Source organism: Nicotiana tabacum, chromosome 16, assembly GCF_000715075.1.
Source record: "Nicotiana tabacum cultivar K326 chromosome 16, ASM71507v2, whole genome shotgun sequence".
NCBI lineage: Eukaryota > Viridiplantae > Streptophyta > Magnoliopsida > Solanales > Solanaceae > Nicotiana > Nicotiana tabacum.
Window position 1 is genome coordinate 155044177 of NC_134095.1, and position 21070 is coordinate 155065246.

The 21070-nt window shown below is 41.1% G+C and overlaps 1 protein-coding gene across 1 annotated transcript; it reads right to left on the bottom strand.

Annotated features, from left to right (window-relative positions):
* Positions 1 to 2177: 2177 nt before the first annotated feature.
* Positions 2178 to 13349, bottom strand: LOC107762424 (uncharacterized). Its single transcript, XM_016580782.2, has 18 exons — positions 12917 to 13349; positions 11766 to 11835; positions 10839 to 11468; positions 10547 to 10738; positions 10318 to 10431; positions 9196 to 9254; positions 8891 to 8957; positions 8687 to 8738; positions 8484 to 8576; positions 8217 to 8300; positions 7655 to 8079; positions 5730 to 5791; positions 4839 to 4908; positions 4045 to 4125; positions 3847 to 3948; positions 3516 to 3640; positions 3149 to 3269; positions 2178 to 2531 (listed from the first exon to the last, which is right to left on the bottom strand). Exons 1-18 carry the CDS (start codon positions 12976 to 12978, stop codon positions 2433 to 2435), a joined length of 2508 nt encoding a protein of 835 aa, XP_016436268.1. The 5' UTR covers positions 12979 to 13349; the 3' UTR covers positions 2178 to 2432.
* Positions 13350 to 21070: the final 7721 nt, after the last annotated feature.

Here is a 21070-nt window from a genome sequence, read left to right on the forward strand (position 1 = left end):
TGTTTGCAGCAAGTCAGCAACTAATATGACCTTTATTTGTAGCCCTTCATTTGACTCGTTGACAGTAGGGAGACTGAAATTCAGTTCCTGAGCAGGCTTATAAACAGTGTAAAATTTTACTTTAAAAAATTCATTTTTGCTAAAACTGAAAGTAACCGATTTTCGAGTGTTGCTTGTTCAAATAACTGGTAGATGTTCTTTTCTTGTTCTTTAACGAAAGGCTGGGAATGGTAGCGTTGATTTCGAATCCAACTATAACGACTGCTAATTCTTGTCCAACTTTTTATTCTGTGCTATTTCGGAGTAGAAATGTTTCTAAGGGTTGCAGTTGTTGGACGAATATTTGATGCATCTAATGTTGTAAAAACAAGCGCGAAATGGGATGAAATCTAGTGAGTTTTTAACTTTAGATTAACATATCAGTGATAAATGTAAATGTAATAAGGAATCAATTTTATATTGGCCTCAATATGAAAATTTAATTGTTTCGTTTTACATTTAGCTCCAGTATACACAAATATGATTAGTTAATCAAAGGAAGCAACAACAAACCTAGTAGTATCCCGCAAGTGGGGTCTGAGGAGGGTAAGATGTACGCAGTTTTACCCCTACTCTTGGAAGGACAGAAAGGTTGTTTCCGATAAACCCTCGGCTAGAGAACGATTGAAAAAGAAAAGGTAATTACAACAAGTAGGAATAATAGCAAGATGAAATAAGATTGAATCCAAGACTGAAGTCAAACTCTAGGTGGTAATAGCCATCTATGGATAAAAGATATCATACTAACACTAATGCTAACGAACTGAGCAAGAGAAAGAGAAATGCTCGACTACCTACGAACCTTCTACCCTAATCTTTGACCTACACACCCTCCTGTCTGGGGCCATGTCCTCAGTCAGCTCCAGCTGCGCCATGTCCCACCTAATAACCTCTCCCCAAGACTTTTTAGGCCTACCTCTACCCCTCCTGCTACCCGTTGAGGCTAACCGCTCGTACCTTCTAACTGGGGCTTCTATACTTCTCCTCTTAACATGCCTGAACTATTTCAACCTCGCCTCCCGCATCTTATCCTCCATAGGGGCCACTCCCACCTTTTCCTGAATAACTTCATTCCTAATCTTATCCAACCAGGTATGCTCACACATCCACCTCAACATCCTCATCTCAGCTACTTTTAGATTCTGGGTATGAGAGTTCTTGACCGGCCAACACTCTGCTCCATACAACATAGTTGGTGTCTCACCACAAGAACTTACCTTTAAGTTTTAGCGGCACATTCTTATCACACAAGACACCAGAAGCGAGCCTCCACTTCATCCATCTTGCTCCGATACGATGCGTGACATCTTCATCAATCTCTCCATTACCTTGTATTATAGATCCATGATACTCGAAACTACCTCTCTTGGCGATGACTTGCGTATCAAGCCTCACCACCATATCCCCTTCCTGGGTACCGTTGCTGAACTTGCACTTCAAGTATTCCGTATTGGTCCTGCTCAACTTGAAACCCTTAGACTCTAGGGTCTGCCTCCAAACCTCCAGCCTCTCGTTAACACCATCCCGCATCTCGTCAATTAAAACTATGTCATCAGCAAATAACATACATCATGGCACCTCACCTTGAATGTGTCTCGTCAATGCGTCCATCGCCAAGGAAAATAGGAATGGACTAAAAGATGATCCCTGGTGCAACCCCATCACAACCGGAAAAAGCGTGTTTTAGAATGACTTATTTTAATTTCCTTCCACAACTGAATTAATCTATGGGGTAAGAAAACAAAAGACAATAAAAGCAAATCAAGATAAGCTCAAATGCTCGATAGCTAGTGCCTAATAGAAAAAAGGGCAGCCCAGTGTACTAAGCTCTCGCTATGCGCAGGTCTGGGGAAGGGCCGGACTAGTGCCTAATAGAAAAAAACTAGATATTGTCAACTTAGTACAGACCTCGTCAAGAATCATTGCCCAGTCGATCATATTAGTAGGAAAATAACTATTCTGCTATTTATTGCTACCCCATGTATAATATCCATCATTGTGATTTCCCGTACTGTGCAACAGCAGTCGAAGAATACTTTTTAGTATTAGTTTTCCAAAATTAGTCTCCAAAGGGTGGCCTTTTTTGTGGGGGTGGGGAGCAACTAGTATTTTCTTACATGCATCAAGAAGTCCTTGTCTTGGTCAGCCAACAAAATATACATTTGAAGATAGAAGACAATTGAGAACGATTTTACAAAGAGTAATCAAAAGTCCCTTTTGTTTTACACCATTCTACATATTATTCTCACTTTTAATGAACAAGCAACTGATTATACGAATGCCCTGAAGGAAGGGAAGGGATAAAGGGAAGAAAAGAATACGAAAATTATTCTTCTATTATAGTGGACCACTATTGAGGGCATTCCACTTCTGGCCCTTCGAGATTTCCATCTTTAGGATTCTTGCACTTTCTCCTCCAACTGATGACCGTTCATTTCCTTCTGCTCTTCATTCACATTTTTGGTGTCATTAACCTCCTCGGCCGGCTTCCCCTGTTTCACTCAATTATTTTTATACTAGATATTGAACCGATCATGGTTTGCTATTAAAGAACAAAGAAACAAGAAGGCTGATATATTTTTACAATTTCAACCACCTACTAAAATTCTGTGGTTTGTAACTTTTAAGTAAAGGAAATCGGCAGTTGCACCATCAAATAATTCTAGCCAATACTTTAACATGGATATTTGCATCACAACTTCTTTTGCACTTCGTAATTAAATGTGTTGACATGTACAATCACACATGAAAATGAGAAACATATGTGAATGTTTCATATTAGTATTTTGTTATTACTCTTATCATAATAACAATCTAGCGGGGTAATAAAGCATGACAATAGAATACATAAAGGTTGATATTGATGCTAATTGAGATGTTCAATTTGCAATATGTCTATGGATGGACATACCAGCAATAAGTCACAGCATTAGCAAGTTAGACAGATCAACAAATATAGTGAATTGGACTAGTCAACTTTCTTGGTAAATCATAAAGGCTGGAGGCTGGCAATCTTACAAGTGAAAATGTGATGTCTAACAATTGCCAGAAAGGTGATAAGCCAGTCAACTAGATTTCATCCCTAAATTGGAGAAATTTTACGACTTACCTTGCTGCTGTCACGCCAGCCAAGTCCAAACGGTCTTGAAAGCAAGCTGATCTTTCTAGCAGGTATCTCTTGTGATGAATCTATATTGCTCCCTACAGGAGATGAATCTTGCTGTGTGGATCTATAAAAGAATGTGCTCTTCCATGTTAAGAGAAAATACAAGATATGCATTAATAAATGTAGTATTGTTTTCTTATCACTCTTAACATAGACATGGTATTCTCCTTTGGCAACAATAAAGCAGTTTCAATGGCAAGTAAAAGACTAACTAGAAATAGTGTCAGTAAAGAACACTATGATTACCAGGGCATATGATAATGTGTTTAATACTGCAACAAAAGTAGTACATGTAAGCATGGGTATATACCTCGGAGAAGGTAGTACTTTATCTTGACCAGATTGGTACTGCAAGGTAGCCTCCAACATTGTTTCTGCCATAACCACCCTCTTTTCCATCTCAGCGAGGGAAGCAATGGTTTCTTCATACTTTTCCTGCAGGTTGTCGCAGTGACACACAAGATGTTCAACATATCAGCAAACTAATGTCATATTTCCAAATTTAAGTTCCCCTATCATGCATGAACTGATGAACTAGATAAGTTTGAGTAGAGAAACAAAGAATCTGATGGAGTAAGAGTTCCCAGATAAAGAATTAGAAATCCAAATGTTTCACCATGAAATTCAATCAAAGAAGAAACCTGTAGCACTTGAGAGGCATGTCTTTGCGATGCTGCATCTTGTTCAGCGGATATACGAGCATCTTCTGTTACCCTCTGTTCTTGCTCCACCCTCATCAAAACCTATAAAAATTAAATAAATAAACCCAAAATTGAAAGAAAGGGGGATTAGGAGATAATGTTCCGATACATCATCAAACAAGCAATGAAAATTGTCACCTGAAGCATGGCATTCTCTTGTTCTTGCTTAGCAGCAAGTGCCTGTCGAAGCTCAGCAACCTGTCTTTCTAATTGCTCAACCTGAGTCCATACGAAAATACCAATGTTCAAATGTAATTGTGTTAAATTCAAAATTTTCAAGTAAAAGGAAGATGATATATGCCAAAAGCAACCATCACTTTGTGGAGCAGAGTACGACAAATAAAAGCTCTAAGTTCAAATGCACAGCAGGTAATGGTGAGGGAGTCTATTGTGCTAACCATCTAGAAATTCCTCAAGTCTACTGAAATAGATGCGTGGAAGCACAGTCACAGTACGCCAAAAGGATTCACGGCACATTGTGTTATTTATAGAGAATGTGGTTCAGGTGTATATTCGGGTATGAAAAGTTGCATTTATTGTCATAGTCAAGTTCAACCTGGGATACTGCTGAAGGCACGAGCATACCTATAAAACCACCATTCTCCCATAGATCAATGTAAGCAGGAGCAGATTATACATGTTAGAAGAGACAGGGAATCCGGGCTAACATTAATTAGATTATTAGGTGGCTCCGCTTATACCTGCTCCATGAATAGGAGAGGCACCTAAATGCAAGCTGGAAGGTTAGGTGGCTCAGCTTATACCTTCTCCATGAATAGGAGAGGCGGCTAAATGCAAGCTGGAAGGAATGGACTGGAAGCACGGTTGTTCTTTTTCCTTTGTTTTGGGTGTTTGGGAGGAAATGAGTTGGGTATATAACTTCCTACTCTGAAGAAAGACATAATTCATTTATCAAGAAGCTTCTCAAATACCCTTGCGCTCAACTGCCGCCTGTTATCCTGCTTGACCATCTCCATCAATGCTGTTTCCAGCTCCTCAGCTCTGCGGACAAGGGAAAAAAATGAGGAAAAAGATATCAGTCCCCTATCAATATGAGGTCTAGGTCCCTCAGCTTTCTATACACAAAGGTACGAGAGTTCTTCATTCTGAAAGCTCTCAAATAAGATTTGGAGTAGAAACTGAGAAATATTCAACTTCAATGAAACCTTCTACAGTTTAACAGGTTGCTCTCTAAATGGACAATTGAACTGCCAGTCCGCAAACATCAAGATTTTCCGTTTCTTTTATAGAGTTTTTGTAATTTTTTCACTTAGTTAAAGGCTGGCAGGGATGAGATCAACTTGCCCTTTCAGAAGCTTCCTTGTCCTTGAAACATTAAGCCATAGCTGAACCTAATTCCATTTTGAATAGTTTAATTTGCACCACCACTTATCATTTAGTCTCTCTGCCCCATACCTGAATCTTGATGGTGCTGGGGGAGGACAAGAATAAGGAGAAAAGGTGGTAGAAAATCACAATATGCTGGGTTTAGACGGGCAGAAATAGGAGAGTACATGGCGTCAGTTCTTTTTTTACTTTTTCCTTTTTCTTAAAAAGAGGTCATTGTCGATGCAGCCAAAGAACAACATTTGGCTTCAGTAGAGTTTACAGCTTGATCATAGCATAAAACATTAATTTTTGAAATTCTACCCAAAAGTATAATAATTAGCTGCTTCAAAATCAGTACATTCATATGGAACACAAAGGAAAAGGAGCTAATACTGGAACTTCATACTTTCCTAGGAATAGTTTTGAGAAACTCCAACCTGCAGCAGAATAGTGTGCTCACTATATAAAGAAGCATGAGCACCTAAAATATGCACCTGAGTTCAGCAGATCGTTTCTCCTCCAGCAACTTGGACAACTCAGCCTTCAGCCAAACCACCTGATAACATTCATGTAGTAATGTAGGCAAAACAGATGTAAGTCAGAATTGTCGGCGAACTAATAGGTTATGCTATTGGGAATATTACTTTTAGGATATCCAGAACAACTGATAACATACTCCCACAAATTTCTAAATATTCAGAACAAAATGAAACCAGAAAAAGGGCAGGAAGGAAGTAATTGGAGTTGAAAGTAGGTAAATAAAGGATAACAGAGATAGGGAGGGGAGGGAAACAAGAATGAAGAAAATGAAAAGGAGAAAGTAGACAGAGAAAAACCGGCGAGTGCTTTACCTTTAGAAACTTAGTCAACATGCGTTTTCTTAAATTTCTAACTTAGCCAACTAAAATATGTCCTCAAATGAACTGTCACTTCAATTTCTTGACAAGCAGAGTCTTCATGTCTTACATTTGATTATATCACCAGTTTGATGTCAATGGAATTCTCTTGCTTTGTATAGCCAATACTGTTTGACCTTAAATAAAGTTATGTCGGGAGAAGGTGGAGCATTAATTATTACCTAACAAAATGCTTGAGTGTCATTAGTTAAAAGACTATACTCCAGCCAATGACTATTTCACCTTTCATTAGTTAAGTTGATTGACTTAAGTACCACGAGATTCTTCAGGATGGACATAGCATTCACTTGAGAGTAAACGTATATGGATTGGCATACAAGTGATTCATTGGGCATCTGTTAATGATTACACTCACATAGTATATTTTTTTTTGATGAGCTATAAGATGTGATTGCACTCGCATAGTAAACAAGACTGATTAGAGTTATATGGCGTTTATTGTCTCATCCTATTACAAAGCTGATTGAGGCCCTCCAGGTAAAGTAACTGACTCCCAAGAGAAATACTTAAAAGGGTCATTTGGTTCACGGACTAATTATGCCTGGAATTATAATGCATGGATTGTTTATAGGGTGAATAATAATGTAGGGGTCATTATATGGAGCTTGATTACTTTAAGGATTTTTTGGCCCTTTGTGTTGTAGACTGTAACTTTTCTCCAAAACCCAAACAATTTGGACAAAAAAAATCAGATATGTCACCAGCCTATACCTAATTTCACAGTTCTGGACAAAATTGATGGTCATATTTTATTTAACACTAATCTTTGAGAAGATACTTCTACTACCTAATTTCACAGTTCTGGACCAACTCACTTTCTCAATGAACATCACAAAACCTTACCCCTTAACGGAAAACCCCCAATCTGTCTCCTTTTCCCACTTGTTCTGTATTTTCCCTAATTCTCAGGATTGTTTAGCCATAAAACTGCAATAAAAAATTTCCCCTGCAGCCTCTAATCCTCAAAAAGAAGAAACAACATTGATTTTTACCACATCAGGCCTGGAACCAAGGTGTTGCAAGCTAGTTACACATTAGTAAGCTAGATCACTTTTAAGTAAAAAGAGTCGCATATATCCCCATTAACTAAAACTTATGCACCCCGTTTTATCCATTCTCTTTTTCAATTCTGCTTTATCAGGCAATTCCCTTCCAAGCCATTTTGAAGCAGACAATATTTACTTAAAGAGAGAAGTATCTTACTACTCAATCCTTACTTTATTAGTGACCATCCAAGTTCACTCTTTTTATAAAGACCCAAGTTTCATTTTATAAGCACATTTCCATACGAATAACAATATTGTGCTGGAAAGAAAAACTAATTTCAGTACATTCTGCTATTTGGGATAATCATATGAAATCAATTCTGTAGTCGCCATTTAAGCAACAAGAAGATAAAGCTGGTAAACCAGGATTAATAAAAGATGATCAGGAGGGGTGCAAGTTAAAAAGACAGACTTCAATGGAATATGTATGGGAACATAACATAGGAAGAAAATTACCTGCTCTTGGAGATCCGGAGCAGAAGCTATTTCCACACCACCATTAAGGCTCATGTAAAGTTCATCCACATTAGCAGATCCAGTATCTGTCTGAGATGCATCACTATTTGTCAGTTCATAAGCTTTCTGATCTGTTTCAGTGGTTCCGACAACTACAGATCCAGGATCATGCTTAAAACCGCACAGTTTAGAAGATAAACCCTGACAATCCCTCCAATCTTGAAGTCCTTTGGACCTTTCTTCAACCGCAGCCTTCACAGCTGGTCGATGCTTGTTTCTTAGTTCTTCTAATCGAGCTTCATTCACATTTTGATAGCCCATGCAGGCTGTCAGCACCAATTGACTGCTATCAAATGTGGATCCAGCAAGTGACTGCAGCAGGGTAATTGCATCCCCTGCATCTTTTGTGGTAACTAATGCAGGTCCTGAACAAGATCAAATATGTATATCACTTTTGAGCTCCACAAACAAGAGAATTGAACGACAATGGCAAGGAAGAAAAGAACTTGCATTAACACACTGTTTAGAAACTTTCCAGCTCTCATGAATTTAAAAGAATTACCATAAAGCTCCATCAAAGCGAGTGCAGTACGGAATAACATCACTCGATTTCCTTCAAACAGAATTACATCCCAGACTCTAAGGACTAAAACCAAGAAAATTTCATGAGAAAGGAAGCAAACAACCAGTAAAACAATCCAAGTGCCAAGAATAAGGTTAAGACAATTGACGTCAACTTTAATATCTCGTCAACCTAAAACCTAATTAAATATGTAGTATCAGCCACACTACAGATCAGACATTTCAAGATGAGATAAAAACAACTGACCACTTTCCCATGGAAGCATGTTCATAAATATGGAGAGAAACCATGGCCCAGTAACCCATGCTACCTGCACTCCCAGGTAATCAAGATGATTAACTGCGCAGATGCATCAATGGGGAAGGAAGTCAAAACATATGGGAAGCAATATAATCAGTAAAGATCTGGAGAAGGAGCTTGAATTAAAGAAGTGGGAACAAGAGACATACCCAACTTTGGAAATTTCTCCCGCACCAACACCTCAAGAACAATTTGGTCAACCTGATAAGAGACAATGTAGCAAATAAAAACTGTTGATATCTTCATATTTCTCACAATGCAATCTATCCGTGTCGAACAAATGAAGGGGAAAAGTAATTGTCTGCAGATGAAATAGTGAACTACAGCTAGTAGAAGCAAAACCTGTTTGTTACCTGAGACTCTATCATCTCTTCTGAGTAATAGCCATCAAAATAGTCATCTAGAATCCCCACTAAAGTCCTGTAAGTTTAACAACATATTTATTTAACTAAGCCAGACGGACCAAATATACAGACACACATTTAGCACTTCAGACCAAACTAACTCTTAAAGTGCAAGGTATTAAAGAAGACTAAAGCTGTTCCAACTCTGAATTGCAATTTCAAATAAACCAATAGCAGAAGCAACTTTATTTTAGAACATAAATGATGACATATCCATCTGGAAGAACAAGATGTAGATGAAGCTCAAAATATACCAAAAGGCGTTTTCCTCAGGCATCAGAAGCAATAGCAAACCAGCAAAAAAATTCATGGCCTGCATTATTAGACGAGCAAAACTGAGCAATGTAACTTAGAAGGAAAAGAAAGCTTGTGTAATGACCAGACGGGTGAACCACAAGTTGAAAGAATCAACACCTTCATACAGAACTGGAAATATATCACCATGTTTACAATCATTTTCAGAAGCAATAGAGGATAAAAAACAACTTGGTAAAATTCCCAAATAATGAAATTCAATGAAATATTCGGCATTGACACAGAAGAAAGAAAACCGTGTCTACAACACTTCTTATGACCAACAGAAATCAAATAATAGAGAAGTACTTGATGGAGAACCTGAAGCTAAAAAATAAAAAATTGTGGCTTAACCATTCAAATTGCACGTGAATGGAAAAAAGAAGAATTTAGAACTAGGTAGCAAATATTATCATTCGATCATCCTAAATTTCATCTTTTCGTTATTTCCAACTTTGAAAAAATTGCCCCTTTATATATCTTCATTCTATCTTGCTCATCCGGAATTTTTGAAAAAAAAGTTTTCAAAACTTTCTTTTATGATCTTTTGGTTCCGTGTTAGATAATAATAGGCATTCAAAAGAATGTGGAAATCATTTCTTTCAGGCTACAACTATTGTTAACTCTCATAAACTCCAACTGGGGGCGGCTGTCATTTGAAAATTTATACAGTAACACTGTGAAAACACTTTTTATATGGTGCTTTCTAAACACATTTTAACTTTGCTTAAATGATTGCAGACAACTTTGCAAGCAGATTTCAAAGAAATACATAAACGACACTGTAATACATAAATTTCAATCAGAAGTTGGAAGCTGTAATCTAGCAACTGAAGATAAAGGATGCTTTGGGCTGTATTTCAAACTTCAGCAACTATATTATGTCCTCTCAAAACATATTTTGAACAAAAACTTCGCACTAGTTATTTCTAGCTCTCTAAATAAGCACAACAAACGCCAAAACTAAATCGATAACCAGTTCATGATGGTCAATCCAAATGTCAAACATCAAAGCAGACATAATTATTCCCCCACTCCCCCCAAAAGAAAAGAAAGTAAGAGATCGCCAACAACGGAATTACCTGGCAATAGCCAACAAAGGGATTATGCCGAGCATAGGCAGTAAGTAAACGTCTTAAAGCATTTCTTCCATCCTCATCTAGAGCAGGATGTCCAGGAAATGTTCGTGGTAGATCCTGCATGAAAGATGCAAGACAAGATTGAAGCCAAAATGGATGTTCAATGACCTTTCAATCTGCCTTCATGTAGACAGTACTGAAAAAGGAGTTGATAAGTAGCATGCTCAATGACCTTTTCAATTTGCCCTCTCCATTTTTCAGGAAGACATACAGTATCTATGCTTGGGTCCACACAACTTCCATTACCCTTTGGTACAATATTTTTACACTCTGCATTATTACCAGATTTAGTGCCTAAAGCAAGTAAATCCTGGTAATAGGTCTCCACTCGGCGTGCCTTCATGCCCACAAAGGCTTGCCAAAGCTGTGATTCAAGTATCAGCATTACATAAACAAAGCTAACTCATGAACTCAGATGACTAAAAGAGCAACAGCATAAGAAAATTTTGAGCATTCTATCTAACCTCTCCCCTGAGAGCCATGGGTACTCCACCATGAACAAGACACTCCAATTCTTCTTTCCACGGAGGTAAAGACTCATGATCCTTAGTAGCCAAATGGCTATTATTTTCATTTAGAGGAACATCTTGCATGGAATCCAGTTCAGATCTGTCGAAAGATTCTGATCTTGCTAAATCATAAAACTCATCGTCCGAGTCCTCTTCAGATTCTCCTTTTGTGGCTCTAGCCTCTTCAATTGCAGGAAGATGCTCCTGCGGACCATGGTCTTGCTCATTTTTGGCCAAAGTTTCCATCTTTTTTACACGAATGCTCATCATATCCTCAATGGCACGTAGAGTTGGTCTAATCTCCGACCATATTTGGGCCTGATGAGTTTTCCTCTCAACTGAGGTTATTGTATCATCCTTCTTTCTTGCACCTTCAAGATGACCCTCAGAACCATGCTTTTCATCAGTTTGGTTATTGGTTTCATCTGCATTCTGCGAAAAGGAGCTTGCATCCTGCATGGATGATTCAGTACCAGGCTTGCCGGAGTTGCCGTCTGCAGACACCCCATTTATGGCTAACTGAGCAGGCTCTGCCTGCCGTTCCAAAAAGTCCGTCCACCTATCCGACCTCTCTTCCTCTTCTTCCTTAAAACAACGCAAACAGGTTGACACAATCAGAGAAAGATTTAAATTAAGACAATCAAAGAAAAGTTTCTACATGGGAATGATTGCTGAGAAATGTGGTAGAAGTACAATAGAAGGAAGCTGTTCTCAACGTGATTCAGCTGGTTTTTTATGCTTCTTATGTAACTAAATAATTAGACGAAAATTCTTTTAGTTTAATGCTCCTCTTTCTTCTGTTCCTTCTCTCTTCTTTACACAAACTTCCTCACCAATAAACAGGATATTAATTAGTAAACCTGTAATAATGAGAAGAAATACCTTGTAGATATTTGCATATTCATGATATCTTTGTACATGCTGAGGCCGCACAGAGAACCCATAAGCATCCCTGTCCATGTTAATACTTAATAGTTATTAGTCGAAAACTTTTAAGGACAAAGTTTTACTAAAACAAAATCTTTATGAGCAGAAGTTTTCAAAAACCACATTAATTTAGCTATTTCTTTTTCATGACTGAGCATTATAAAAATCAAAATAAGACAACCTGAACTAATTGAACACAGTAACTGCCTGTTAAAACAGTATGTTTAAAAGAAACACTTTGAAAATTTCCAAATAATATTTCACCAAGAGTTCAGTATAATTACTTTGCAAAGCATTTTTAGTGTTTAATATTTACATATGACCTCATACAATAAACTTTTGCTTTGATTTGACGGTGGAGCCAATTATCTTTTGAATTGAAGGACAAACTTTAGGCATTGAAGCAGTTCCATAAATTCCTAGCTTGATCTTTTGCCAAATGTAATTATTGCAAAACTTCTGGTACAAATTAACGCAACTAGTAAGCATTTACCAACTACTTAAATATCTGCATTCATGTTAAAACGCAATTATTTGTCAAATGCACTACACTCCCAATGTGGCCTAGATGAGTCACAAATTAAGTGCATTAATGCGGAAAAAATGTGAAGAGCCATCCTAACTATCAAGAAACAGAAACCAAGTTTGAAGCACGTGTCTTTACTGTTCTATTTTTGCTTTTATTTTTCCTCGTGAACACCTAGACTATTCCACCTTATATATGCATCCTTCATACAGGTAGCGAGTAACTCTATCCACTCTACTTTTTTCATTGTTTACCAGCTGGCAGCGACTAAAATCACTGATTACATTAGAAAACAAGTTTTCGACAAAAAGCTCAGTTTTTAATAGCTACTCAACACCTCAAATCTCAACCGCACTTACCAATATGCTCACTTGGAACCAAATCATATCAAAACAGTGAGTGAAAAAGTTCATCTGAATACTAGAGCACTTAATATCATCAATTTTCTATATTATTTTTTCCCGCGAAGTATATAATCCATAGAATCAAATAGAGAGAAACGATTCAGAAAAACAGAAAACAATGTGAAAGGGACACGTGGAGGGCAGAGAAAGCAGGTAGTACAGAGAATAGATGGTACCTCTTGTGGTCGATAGAGATGATACAAGGATTCAACACAACTGTTTCTGCCCTTGCCTTCATTGTCGGTAGACAGTTCACAGTATCAAACACTTCGCCAAAATTCGTCGATTCTGATTTGAATTTCTTCCCTATTTCTGACTTTCAACTAAAATTCAAGGCTTTTTCTTCCATTTTTCAAAGATGAAGATAACACTTCAAAATGCAGTTTCATATAGTGAAGTCGGTGACTAGCATTCTACTCAATGTATGAGGAAGGAGACGTGGCATTCACATGGAATAGCGAGTTTAGCGTCAGAGCGAATTTCAATGGTGAGAGATCTCAGGGAAAGTGTGGGGGCAGGAAGTTTTGGATCAGGTAAAAACTAGGCCAGTGGCTGGCCCATGTCTTTTGTCCAAACTCCAAAATAATTTTCTTAATTCTATTCATCGATGACGCCGAGGGGACCAAATTTTTACCATTTTGAAAGTAGGAGACTTTTTTAACCGAAAGGACTGCATTTAAGGATTTAAGAGTCTACCTTTATCCTTTTTCTCTCTTTATTTTACAAAGAATGTCCTATGTGGCAATCCTATTTCTTTGTTTTACACCTGGTATTAGTGTACGTATTGCAACCCCATTAATTCAAATTCATTATATTTAAGGTTTGAGGAGGACAATGTGTATACAAATCTTACTCCTATCTTAGTGAAGATAGATAGTCTGTTTTCGATAGACCCTCGGCTCAAGAAAAGGACACTCACAACACTGTTGAAAAAGAAATATAGTAATGGAGAAGCCATGCAATAAAAGCAGTAACAACAGCAAAATAATAAGAAATCGAAGCAAAAGAACACATGTAACAATAGAAATCTAAGGATAAGAAAATAGGAGAATAATATCAAATCTACTGGTATGAAAAAAAGATACGCTCGACTACCTGCTAATCTTCTACTCTAATTTTCGACTTCCACAACTTCCTATCAAGGGTCATGTGCTATCTAATCACCCTTCATCAATACTTTTTGGGCCTACATTTACCTCTCCTTGGACCTACCAAGATCAACCTCTCACACCTCCTTACTGGGAAATATATGCATCTATTTTTACATGTCCGAACCATTTCGGCATCGCTTTCTTCATCTTGTTAACCATAGGGGCGAACTCCCACTTTGTCTCGAATATCTCAATTCTTAATCTTATCTCTCATAGTATGCTCACACCTTCATCTTCGTATTCTCGTTTCTAATACTTGCATCTTCTGAACATGAGAATTCATGACTTTGAGGCTCATTCAAAAAAAGTGCCCCTTGGTCATGATTTTTTCATTCCCAATGTTTGAACTCCAAACGTCTAAGGTTGAATACATAAGCATACACCTAAGTTGCAATGATTTTTTCATATAGACATCTCAACTAGGTCTTGCTCCAATTAGACATCTATATTACACCTGCACTAGCTTGGAAATACCTCAAGCATGTGTCCTGTCATGGGCGGCTTTCCAGCCGTGCCCCATGACCCCTTGGGCGCGCCCCGTGGCGTCCTAGCAAGCCTTCCAATGCCTAGCGCCACGGACGGCCCCGTGGTCTTGGTCGCGCCAAGTGACAAGCGCGCATGTGCCTCTGTCGCCCCACCGATATCCCTCGCCAGCGCCCAACCGCAGGCAGATGCCAACAGCGCCGCGCGCGCAGACAATGCCGCGCGCGCAGATCCTGATGCCAAAGACTATGCTGCCGACAACGGCCATGTTTTCTGCCTTATAGCAAACTAAGTCTTTTTCATTGTAAATATAGAGTAGTTTTATTCCATGTAATTTCATTATGTTTCTCTAGCTTAATCAAGTCTAGTCTTGTAGCTTTGGATTATTTTTTTAAGCATTATTAAGGGGGACCAAACAATCAAAACTTTCTAGCAAGCAAACAATTCTCTGTACTGGTGTCTCTCCCCCTCGACACCGCATTTCCTTTCTGTAATAGCTTTCATTAATGCAATCAAGCTTTCTTTCATTCTCAATTCTCATTCCTGTTCTCTCAATTTCTCTTGACATTGGTTTTCCCGTACGGCACTGACAATCTAGTCTAGCGTACGGAGGGGACCTCAGTTGGCGGACAGTAACTGCACTGACATCAGTTGCTTAGCCTTACGTCGCCCTTCCAAGGAATCTCAGGAAGGCGCCGCGTAACAGTTGGTATCAGAGCCTAGGCTCGACATCGGACGAGGGAACGCATTGCCATTACCACCATTTCTGACCATGGTGAATCATGGGGACCGCATTGCGGCCCTTGAACAGACAGTTGACGGATTACTGCCCATCATGGATACGATGCCTGAACTAAGAACCAGCCTAGGGCAAAGGTTGGATGACCTGGACCGCAGGGTGCTCCAGGCCGAAGTTGACATAGAAAACATCAGTCGTGACTCCGAGGGAGATCGACAAACGGCAGCCACAGAGGCAGCCGAAATTTTTGGCAAATTCGAGGGACTCCAACAGGAGCGTGCCGAGGATTTAGCTTACAGGGCACAAGAGGCAGATAGGGTGACTGCCATGCAACAAACTATTGACGACTTGACAGACAAGCTCAATGTTGTCAATGCTGCTTTACAGGGCCTACTGCGAGGCGGTGGAAACCAGGTCGGGGGCACTGCAAACCCCACCTCCGCGACACAAAAATTGAAAATTCCTGAGCCAAAGCCATACAGTGGAGCTAGGAATGCCAAGGAAGTGGAGAACTTCATTTTTGATGTCGAACAATATTTTGATGCTGTTGGGGGCCTAGAAGAAGCCAAGAAGGTAGCAACTGCTGCCATGTATCTTCAGGGTGATGCTAAACTCTGGTGGCGGGTGAAATACGAAGCTATCAAGGCCGGTGAAGATGCTCTCGAAACATGGGCAGAACTGAAGGCAGCCATCCGCCTACAATTCTTCCCCGAGAATGTTGAATACAATTCAAGGAGAAAGCTACGGGAGCTCCGTCAGACCAAATCTGTGCGGGACTACGTGCGGGAATTCTCCGCGCTCATGCTAAGCATACGCGACATGGGGGACAAAGACAAGCTCTTTACCTTCCTAGAAGGGCTGAAACCTTATGCCCGTATGGAGCTACAAAGGCAACGGGTAGATACCCTGCCCAAGGCGATCCAAGCAGCTGAATGCCTTGGGGACTATCAAATGGAAGCCCGGAAGGATAGGCCTCAACCGCCTACCCGAGCGGGATTCAAAGGGGGCCAGTCTAGCAATGGTGGCCCTAGCAGAAGTGGGGGAGATCGGAGCTCAACCAAACCTAAGGCTCCCTCCACAGGCAGCAACAGTGCTGCATCTAACAACAATGATCGGGGGAGGAAGCCTCCTTCAGGGTGCCGTCATTGTGGCGGACCACATTGGAACAATGAGTGCCCACATGCACAGATGAATGCCCATCAGACTTTTGATGATGGGACAGATGACGATTCAGACGATGCGGATCAGACTGAACCCGTAGGTGCCTTCAATGCAATTGTTGGCTCCATTTCTGAGGCATTAGCAGAGACTAGTGCTGGTATCCGTAAGAAGAAGGACCCATGTCCCGTCACCAAGAAAGGGAAAAAGAAGGCGGATGATGAGACTCCTCTTAAGCACGAGAGGACCTTAATGTTCGTTGAGATGAAGGTGAATGGCAAGCCCATTCGGGCCATGGTAGACACGGGTGCTACCCACAACTACTTAGCCTCGACTCAGGTGGAGCGCCTTGGTCTAGTCGTAGGGAAAGGTAGAGGCCGTGTCAAGGCTATCAACTCACCTCCCCAGCCAGTGGGTGGAATAGCCAAAGAAGTACCGATGAAGCTTGGCCCTTACGAAGGAAAATTCAACTTGCGTGTGGTGATCATAGATGACTTCGAGTTGATAGTTGGATTGGAATTCCTGAGGCAAACCAACACCATGCCTGTACCGTATGCTGACATGTTACTGATGATGGGAGCAAACGGGGCCAAGCCCTGCGTTATCCCGTGCATGCCCATGAAGATGGCCGTTGAAAACATCTCGGCCTTGCAGTTGAAGAAGGGGGTCAAAAGAAACGAACCTACGTTCCTGGCAACCCTCTGCATCGAAGATGTAGAATGCTCCTCGGGTCCCATTCCTGAACCCGTGAAGGAGCTACTACTAGAGTTTGAAGATGTCATGCCACAAGACATGCCAAAGCGACTACCGCCTAGGCGCACTGTGGATCATGAAATTGAGCTGGTGCCGGGCGCGAAGCCACCTGCCCGGTCGCCTTACAGAATGTCACAACCCGAACTCACCGAACTTCGGAGACAATTGACGGAAATGCTAGACACAGGGATTATCGTGCCCTCCAAATCCCCATACGGGTCCCCTGTGCTATTCCAAAAGAAACATGATGGTAGTCTACGACTCTGTGTGGACTATCGGGCTCTAAACAAAATTACTGTGAAGAACAAGTACCCTATTCCGTTAATGGCAGACTTGTTCGATAGACTGGGTGGCGCGACAGTGTTCACCAAAATAGATCTGAAGACAGGTTATTGGCAAGTTCGGATTGCAGAGGGTGATGAGCACAAGACGACCTGTGTGACAAGATATGGCTCATACGATTTCCTAGTTATGCCATTCGGCTTGACTAACGCCCCAGCTACATTTTGCACTTTGATGAACCAAGTCTTCCGGGAGTACATTGATGAATTCGTGGTGGTCTACTTGGATGACATTGTGGTATATAGCAAAACATTGGAGGAACACCTGATGCACTTGCGGAAGGTCCTAGCTCGATTGCGGGAGCATGAACTATACGCGAAGCTATCTAAGTGCTCCTTTGCTCAAAAGCAAATTGACTTCCTCGGACATGTCATTGGGGAAGGGCGAATCAAGATGGACCAGCAGAAGATTCAGGCAATCACAGATTGGCCGCCACCTAAGGATATCCATGCCTTGAGGGCGTTCCTTGGTCTATGCAATTTCTATCGGCGATTCGTGAAAAACTACTCCCTCATTGCAGTACCATTGACAGAACTCCTCAAGAAGATCACGCCTTGGGAATGGGGACCCAAGCGAGCGGAGGCCTTTAACGCATTGAAAGCGGCTATGTCTAGTAGCCCCGTCTTGGCCCTTCCTGATCTGGCCAAGCCATTCGAAGTACAAACAGATGCATCTGACTATGCCCTCGGTGGCGTCTTGCTACAAGAAGGGCATCTTGTGGCGTACGAGAGCCGGAAGCTAAAAGATGCAGAGCGACGCTATGCCGCCCATGAGAAAGAATTATTGGCTGTCGTCCACTGCTTGCGCCTCTGGAGGCACTATCTGCTGGGAACCCCGTTCGTGGTCAAGACAGACAACACAGCTGTTAGCCATTTCATGACCCAGCCGAAGTTGAATGGTCGACAGGCCAGGTGGCAGGAACTCCTAGCTGAATTCCACTTCAACCTGGAATACCGAAGTGGGAAGACCAATCATGTTGCTGATGCGCTTAGTCGGAGAGCTGATCTAGCATCAGTGTGCTTACTCGCCACCCTAAGGGGGAGCGAGGTAGCCACCTCCATCAAGGACCAGATACAAGATCTACTCATCAGAGATCCTGCTTCACAGTATTTGGTTGATTTGGTAGGACAAGGCAAGACTCGCCAGTTCTACATGGAAGATGGTTTTCTGAAAGTGAAAGGGAACCGACTTTATGTTCCTAAAGGAGGAGATCTACGAAGGACTCTTCTAGCGGAATGTCATGATACTCTGTGGGCCGGCCATCCCGGTGAAGAACGCACCATGGCGTTACTTCGCCGTGCATATTATTGGCCTCAAATGGCCGATGACGTTGCTCAGTATGTGAAGACTTGTCTAGTATGCCAGAAGGACAAGTCAGACCGCTTAACACAGGCGGGACTTTTGGAACCACTAGCTGTCCCAAAGAGACCTTGGGAAAGTGTTTCCCTGGATTTCATCACCGGATTGCCCAAGGTCGGAGATCTAACAACTATCTTGGTTGTGGTAGATCGGTTTTCCAAATATGCTACCTTTATTGCTGCCCCACAATATATATCAGCAGAAGATACAGCTCGACTCTTCTTCTCTCATGTCGTCAAATATTGGGGCCTACCCAAAGATATTGTTAGTGATCGTGACTCACGCTTCACTAGCAACTTTTGGACCCAACTCTTTAAGTGTCTTGGGTCGAAGCTGAATCACAGCTCAAGTTTTCATCCGCAATCTGATGGCCAGACGGAGCGGTTCAATGGTATGTTGGAGGAATATTTGCGTCATTTTGTAACCGGATCGCAGAAGAATTGGGTGAAGCTTCTGGATGCTGCTCAACTGTGTTTCAATTCACAAAAGAGCTCTAGTACAAACAAAAGCGCTTTTGAAATTGTTACCGGACAGCAACCGCTACTCCCACACACCGTCAATGCACCAAATATGTCTAAATCTCCTCGAGCTGCTAGCTTCTCTAAAGAGTGGAAGCAAAATTTGGAGATAGTGCGGAGCTATCTTGTCAAGGCTCAAAAGCGGATGAAGAGGCATGCTGATCAGAATCGTCGCTTTGTTGAATACCAAGTAGGAGACAAAGTGATGGTCAAAATTCCAAAACGTTACTTATTTGCAGGGGTCCATGACCCTCGCTTATTACAAAAATATATTGGACCCTTGTCCATTGAAAGGTGTATTGGGAAAGTTGCATACCGGGTGGATACCCCAGCTTGGTGGAAAATTCATCCTGTTTTTCATGTCAGCCTCCTGAAACCTTTTCGGGAAGATACAGAGGATCCTTCAAGGAGCCAGCTCACAATACCCAGTATTCGAGGGCCCAATTCAACCGGGAAGAGGCGTGTTGAAGCTATCCTTGATGATAGAGTGATTCATGCCTCAAGGAAAGATCACCAGGAGTTCTTGGTGAAATGGCAGGGCTGTGATACAGAGGAGAACACTTGGGAGAGGGGAACAAACCTCAAAGCCTACAAGAGCCTAATTGAAGATTATCTTGCAAGTAAGGCGCCGAGGACGTCGCCAACTCAGGTGGGGGAGAATGTCATGGGCGGCTTTCCAGCCGTGCCCCATGACCCCTTGGGCGCGCCCCGTGGCGTCCTAGCAAGCCTTCCAATGCCTAGCGCCATGGACGGCCCCGTGGTCTTGGTCGCGCCAAGTGACAAGCGCGCATGTGCCTCTGTCGCCCCACCGATATCCCTCGCCAGCGCCCAACCGCAGGCAGATGCCAACAGCGCCGCGCGCGCAGACAATGCCGCGCGCGCAGATCCTGATGCCAAAGACTATGCTGCCGACAACGGCCATGTTTTCTGCCTTATAGCAAACTAAGTCTTTTTCATTGTAAATATAGAGTAGTTTTATTCCATGTAATTTCATTATGTTTCTCTAGCTTAATCAAGTCTAGTCTTGTAGCTTTGGATTATTTTTTTAAGCATTATTAAGGGGGACCAAACAATCAAAACTTTCTAGCAAGCAAACAATTCTCTGTACTGGTGTCTCTCCCCCTCGACACCGCATTTCCTTTCTGTAATAGCTTTCATTAATGCAATCAAGCTTTCTTTCATTCTCAATTCTCATTCCCGTTCTCTCAATTTCTCTTGACATTGGTTTTCCCGTACGGCACTGACAATCTAGTCTAGCGTACGGAGGGGACCTCAGTTGGCGGACAGTAACTGCACTGACATCAGTTGCTTAGCCTTACGTCGCCCTTCCAAGGAATCTCAGGAAGGCGCCGCGTAACAGTCCACAAGTGCTCCTTACGTGGATTAATTAGCCAACTAAATCCTTAATTACAATTGGAATTGATCATTATCAAACCTTTTTGGACTGCTTTTCATATTTCTTAGGTTCATCTTTCATACCAAAGTGATTTAAATGGGTAATTATTCTATGTATGAAGCGCGGGTAAACATAAGCTTGAGGTATTTCCAAGCCAATAAAAAATATATTTGATTGTCATATTTTAAGCCTATTACATATGTTCAATTGAAATAAGGTCTAATTAAAAAACCATAACAACTTTAAGTTGTTTGACTCAAAAGATTTCGAACTCCTTTTAAGCAAATCAATCAAAGATGAAGGGGTAAATCATAGTCAAACATAATTAATACTGGATCGAAAAATTGAATGACAACAATTGCATAATAGACGAATTGAGTATCAAAGATCTTATTAAAATTGAGCATTGTCTTCCCTCTCCGTAGAGAGGG

Coding starts and splice junctions, on each gene's coding strand:
- LOC107762424 (XM_016580782.2), bottom strand. CDS start 12,978: ATGAAGGCAAGGGCAGAAACAGTTGTGTTGAATCCTTGTATCATCTCT. Junction 9,255..10,317: donor CCTTTGTTGGCTATTGCCAG/GTAATTCCGTTG, acceptor CTAATAATGCAG/GCCATGAATTTTTTTGCTGG. Junction 5,792..7,654: donor CTCCGGATCTCCAAGAGCAG/GTAATTTTCTTC, acceptor GAATGTTATCAG/GTGGTTTGGCTGAAGGCTGA.